The sequence below is a fragment of the Hylaeus anthracinus genome, unplaced genomic scaffold (assembly GCF_026225885.1).
Source record: "Hylaeus anthracinus isolate JK02 unplaced genomic scaffold, UHH_iyHylAnth1.0_haploid 11997, whole genome shotgun sequence".
Classification (NCBI taxonomy): Eukaryota; Metazoa; Arthropoda; class Insecta; order Hymenoptera; family Colletidae; genus Hylaeus; species Hylaeus anthracinus.
Genome location: NW_026534344.1, coordinates 3,791,857 through 3,797,856, shown reverse-complemented (window position 1 = coordinate 3,797,856; position 6,000 = coordinate 3,791,857). Strand labels below are relative to the sequence as shown.

The 6,000-nt window shown below is 52.9% G+C and overlaps 1 protein-coding gene across 11 annotated transcripts in view; it reads left to right on the top strand.

The window, feature by feature from the left end:
* LOC128889746 (cell adhesion molecule Dscam2) overlaps nucleotides 1–6,000 on the top strand; it is a 55,691-nt gene that overhangs the window by 20,961 nt on the left and 28,730 nt on the right. For 6 of the 11 annotated variants that reach the window (XM_054147675.1, XM_054147671.1, XM_054147677.1 and 3 more), the window contains one exon: nucleotides 5,403–5,529. The exons of 1 other annotated variant lie outside the window; for it this stretch is intronic. In XM_054147675.1, the coding sequence (XP_054003650.1) occupies nucleotides 5,403–5,529 (127 nt within the window). Of the gene's footprint in view, nucleotides 1–122; nucleotides 228–401; nucleotides 526–3,901; nucleotides 4,026–5,402; nucleotides 5,530–6,000 lie in introns of those variants that run through there. 4 more of the 11 variants (XM_054147680.1, XM_054147678.1, XM_054147681.1 and 1 more) reach the window with 3 other exon arrangements.

The following is a 6,000-nucleotide window of genomic DNA, read 5'->3' as shown; positions in this document are numbered from 1 at the left end:
TGCTCGCGTGCAGCGCTCAGGGATTCCCCGTGCCAACGACCAGGTAAATCCGACGCGCGGGTTCCAAAGAGCGACGATCGAACGACGATACGATCGATTTCAGAGCCGATCGGAGCAAGGTCGCCTCGATTGACGACGGACGATCTGAGCCGGACGATCAGACGATCCGAGGATCAGCCCATCTCCATATTTTGTGCCGCGCAGGGAAGCCCTGTGCCCACCACTAGGTAAAGGATTCGTCGTATCGGTTATCGATTAAATCCCGCGTCAAAGTAAACCACCGATCCCGTCGGAATTAGTTAACGGTCGTTGTCGTTTCGGGAACTAACTACTCCTGTTCTCGTGTCCCGAGTGAACGGGAAGTTGCATTCCAGAATAATCGGGCGTGAAATGTTGTTTAGAGCCGGTGGGAAGCAAGGCGCCAGCCTTTGCCGGGGACGCCAAAATATCTCTGTTGGTACGAAGAGCAAACATGGACGTGAGTTTGCCGTGCAATGCCCAGGGCCATCCTTCTCCTGTGCATAGGTACGAAACCGATTGACTCGACTCGATCGAGCGTTTACAGTAGTTTCCGGGAGCGAAAGGGTACGGAATATCGGAACGTTGCGGATACTCGGTCGATTAAAAAGTTCGCAGGGGAACCCTGTCCGAGGGGCTACGGCAACGACGTCGATTAATTTTAACGGCATTCCGCGTGACTTCGTTATTCCCCTGCTTAGAGCCTGTGGGGATCAAAGCGCCCGCTTTTCTGGGAGACGTTAAATCGTTCTTCTTCCTCCGTGGAGAGGGGTCGGAAGCGAGCATGCCGTGCAATGCCCAGGGGCATCCTGTTCCCGTAACCAGGTACTAAATTACCCATTGAAAGGCATCGGTTACCGTGCAACTCGAATCATTGTCGCGCGGTTTGCTTCGCATTCTCCGACCGGCGAAGAGGTTCGTTCGAGTATGAACGATATCGAAACTAACAGCTCAGTTTTTACTTCAAAGAAGATCCCTATTCGCGGGACAATGATTCCCTTAAGTCTATTAAGCGGTGTCGGACGGGTGCGAATCTTGCCTCCTCGCGAGTATCGTGTTCGGTAATACGATACAGTTAGTCCGGTAGAACGGTCTCGTGGTTCGAGGGTGGACTTCATATCCCTGGTTCGTTAATCTTACGACAGAGCCGGTCTCCACGAAGAAGCCAAAGTTCTCGAGTGACGCGAAGAAGTCCTGGTACGATCGCGTCGTCGAGGAAGATCTCACCCTGTTCTGTCCCGCGCAGGGGTTCCCAGTTCCAACCTATAGGTATACAACCGCATTTTAATCGTTGGGCGTTAGTCAAAGAGCATCAGGTTCACAGCATGCCCCTGTTGTCTTTGTGTGATTCATTAGAGCCGGTCGGCAGCAAAGCGCCAACGTTGACGGGCAATTTAAAGGGTGGCTGGATGGAGAACAAAGGGGCTTCCAGTGTCGTCCTCTCTTGCCCTGCGCAAGGGTACCCTGTGCCTTCGTTTAGGTAACTGTTTTTTCCTCCCTCTCGAATTACCTCGAACTTTCTCTTCCTTCGTATTTCATTCTCGACGGTCGCGAATCCGAAGACGGTTGCCCGGCACGACACTTACCGCTGGTCCTTTGCCCCGTTAAAATGGACGCGATAGTATACCAAGTGGACCACATAAATTGTTTACCTCTATTATACATCTGTCCTTTGACAACAACAAAAATAACAGAGGTGGACAATTTATGTAATTAGACCGCCGTGGGTTAATCCCGATACGACGACTCGCGCGATCCGTTCGATCCTTTAAACGCGAAGACCTTCGTCGCAAGTTTGGTCGGAGTGGCACAGCATTGTTCTCCAATCGTTGGGAACTAAGCGGCACTTATCGGTCCAATTTGTTTCCATTACGTTGCCTTGGCCTTCTTTTTTGTTACCCTCGTCCCGTCGTTTGCCGGCATCCCCACTTCTGACGTCCAAAGTAGAACAATTAATTTCACCCCATTCGTCGCGTGTGTGTGCATTGTTAGAACCGGTCGGCAGCAAAGCACCGGCGTTCACGGGAGACGTGAAGGGCGTGTGGCTGGAAAAGGCAACGGGGACCAGCGGCGTGCTGCCGTGTCCGGCGCAAGGATATCCTGTCCCCTCCTATAGGTAAAAAGCCACAAGCGATAATTAAAAAGACGCATCGGTCGGGTACTTATCGACCGCAGAGAGAAAGCGTTCCAGATCTCCCTGGATTCGATTGTTCGTCGGTCGCTTTCTCCACCAAAGGCGCTTCGTTTCATTGCTCCGTTTGTAAATCGGGGGTCCTCTGTTCCATCGAAGAAATTACGTAACCGTAAGAACTGCGCGAATCGCGAGACATCATCTCGTTGACAGCTTTTGTTTTGCGTGTGATCAGAGCCAGTCGGGAGCAAAGCGCCAGCGTTGATGGGGATCGTTAAAGGGATAATATTGGAGGCCGGATCGACGTCCAGCGTCGTGGTATTTTGTCCAGCGCAGGGTTATCCCGTGCCCTCGTTTAGGTAAACGTACGATTCTTAGAGGAATGTAACTAAATACGACGATGCACCAATGTCGCTGCGATGCGTGTCCTAATCGATATGTTTCGCCACCGAATACCGTGACTAAAACAGTATCTGTCATTGTATTTCTTTTCCGGTCGTACTCTCACTTGGTCTGGCAACGAGGTGTCTACTAACATCTTAACGCTTTATCGTCGGTCGACACGCATGAATTTTAACCACAATCGAGACGATGTCGTTTATGAAATTTAAATTTACTACTACCGGCGATAAAGCGTAACAAAGTGTCTAACGTAATGTCGCACACGAATCTTGATCGCATGCCCACGCGAACTTCCGCAGAACCGATTGGAACGAAGGCTCCGGCATTCACGAGCGAGTTGAAAGGGGGTTGGCTGAAGAAGAGAGCCAAGTCCAGTGGCGCTTTGTCGTGCCCAGCCCAGGGACATCCTGTGCCCGCCTTTAGGTAAACATTCGTCGGTCGAGGCTTGCATCTGCCTACCCTGAATCGTTCTTAATCGTTATTCGAATAGAACCGGTCGGAAGCAAAGCGCCAGCGTTGACAGGTGACTTGAAGGGTGGCTGGAAAGAAAGGAGACGCGAGTCAACGGTCGTCTTGTTTTGTCCTGCTCAGGGTTATCCCGTGCCCAGTTTTAGGTAAACGTTCCTTGAATTTCAAGCGTGATTTTCCGTTTTCTTTTTGTGACCGTTAGAACCCATCGGTAGCAAAGCCCCTGCATTGATCGGCGAAATGAAACGCGGTTGGAAAGAACAGAGCACGCGTACCAGCGTGGTGATGACGTGTCCTGCTCAGGGATATCCTGTACCCAACTATAGGTAAAACGTTCGAAGTCGTTGCCTGACAAAGGGCACGTTTCTTTGCTCGATAGAACCGGTCGGTAGCAAAGCACCCTCGATTCTCGGCGAAAAGGGGAGCCTCATGGAGAGGCACACCGGTACGCACATCGTAATCCTCTGCCAAGGGCAGGCCTACCCTGTTCCAACGTTCAGGTAAACTCGCGAATCTCTTCTCTCGGTCGAAGCTCGCTCGCGGTAGACGTTTCACGCTGTTCATTTCTTTTTGTGACAAAGAACCGGTAGGAAGCAAGGCGCCCTCCGTTTCTGGCGACGCAAAACGATGGCAGAAGACCAAAATCTCGATGGGATTCGCGGTGCAGTGCCAAGCGCAGGGTCACCCGGTACCAGCGTTCAGGTACCCAAGACGACGACCGTTCTCCGTTATCGATCGTCTTTAGTTCATTTACCGCATCCAGCGAACGAATCTTCGCGTTCGGAGGAGCTCTGTTCCAACGACCCTTCGGCGTTCTTTTTGCCATTCGTCGAGAGCTCCTCCGAGCGAAACTGTGCGTAATCGTTACGTTCGCGTTGGTAGAACCATTGGGAGCGAAGGGACCGAAATTCTCGAGCGATGATCGCGTCAACTCGTTCGCGCGCGCCGCGGGACGTTCGTCGGCGCTACTTTGTCCCGCACAAGGGTTCCCAGTTCCGATGTTCAGGTAAATCACAGAGAATACGGTTCGTGTAGCTAGACTCACTCCTGTATCGCGTTTTTTCGACATAGAACCGGTGGGATCCAAGGCGCCCGCTTTTCAGAGCGACGCGAAAAGCGTCAGCTACGTCAGAGCCGCGAGTACCTCGGTCGCGATCACGTGTTCCGCTCAGGCGTCGCCACCCCCGACTCACAGGTAACGTAGCCTTCGCGGACAAAAATCGGTTGAAAAGGATACAGTGGCGGTGGCGCTCTCTACTCGCAGGGCAAGTACGCGGTGCTCGGAAACACGTATTACAATAACAGCTTGCATCTTGTGAATGTCAGAGCCGGCGGGTCAGGTGTCTCCAAAGTTCCCGAAGTCTGCGAAAAGCAATACCTTCGACGTGGCGAACGAAGCCGAAATCAGCTTGCTCTGCGATGCCCAGGCGTTCCCTGCTCCCTCGTTTAGGTCAGTGAACGTTCATCGATGTTCGTCGATACGTGAATTACATTTCATTTGGCGATTCTGTAGAGCCTGTGAACGGTGCCAAGCCTAGAGTCGCGTCCACTGCCAAGTACGACGTTCTCGCCAGCCATTTCGGAACTCCTGTAACGATGCTTTGCCCGGCGCAGGGGCACCCTCTTCCAGCTTTTAGGTACATATTTATCGTCCATCTTTCTCGAAGACAGGGTACATTCGAGTTGTCGTTTCTCTATCCAGAGCCGGTCAGTGGCGCGGCACCCAAAGTACCACCCACGGCTAAAATAACAGTGTTCTCGCTACCGTCGCAAAAAGCCATGGCCATGCTGTGTCAAGCTCAAGCGCATCCATTGCCGATCTTCAGGTACGCTTGGACGAGCAACTGAAAAGGGCCTTCCGACGCATCCCGCGATTATCTTCGGTGTCGTTCCTTTGACTTCAGCCCGATGTACCGTACACCTGGAACGGTTTCACTTGCTTGGCCGAGTTAAACTTGTCGTTCCGCACGCAATGACCGAGATCGCGAGAGTCACGCGAAGATATCGATCGGTAGATCAGCGCGTGAATCTTTTCTCGTTTTCTAGAACCGGTAGGTGGTAGTCCTCCTCGATTGCCGCCTCGATCGAAACTCGACGGATTGGCTACTGTCCAGGGCCAAGCTTCGACGTTGCTCTGCGAGGCTCAGGCCAGTCCTCCGCCTCAAAACAGGTGAGCAACGTACGATAGCGTCGCGACGCGTTTCCTATTACGCCTTATCAGATTCCGTCGGTCTTTATCTTCGCTGCTTTCTTCTCGGAAACGAGCCTCGTACACTCGTCGACCTTCGCGATATTAAACACCAGTTTCCAACTCGCGAATCGACGACGCGTTCGACAACGACGACAAAACGTTTCCCCATCCTGGCATTTTACGGTATTGCAGAGCCACGGGGTAGCGTACGTCCAAACGTGCGGGACAAGGATGTCAATGGTCTGAAGAGGGACGTTCTAGTTGATCTAATGGTGGGCCTACCGTGTCCTGTTCAAGGTTTCCCGGCGCCCATGTTCAGGTACGGGATAGTACGATAGAGAAACAAAGGGGTCGATGGTTGCCTCGGGCGGTGGCGATCCTGATGGAGTATTCGGTCGTTTTCCGGATCGTTTCCTCCTCGAATATCACGAGCCACGCGTGGCGGTTTCCTCGGGGTACTGTTCACAGAACCGACGGGTAACGTCCCGCCGCGCATCGCCGGTGAACGTTACGAGGGTGGGAAACTCGTCGACGTTCGAAGGACGATGGTGGTGGCCCTGGATTGCTCGACTCAGGGATTTCCTGTCCCAGTGACAAGGTACACTCGCGACCTAACGAACCCGCTTGTTCTCGAGACGCAACGATCGCGTTTCAGAGGGTACGACCAAGATAGGACCGCGGTCGTCGGGCAAGAAATTCGAAAGGGAGGTGGTTTTGGCTGCTAGAGGTCGGGATGTCGCGTTGAATCACGCGCTCCAAGCATTCCCGGTGCCCCTGACAAGGTAGACAC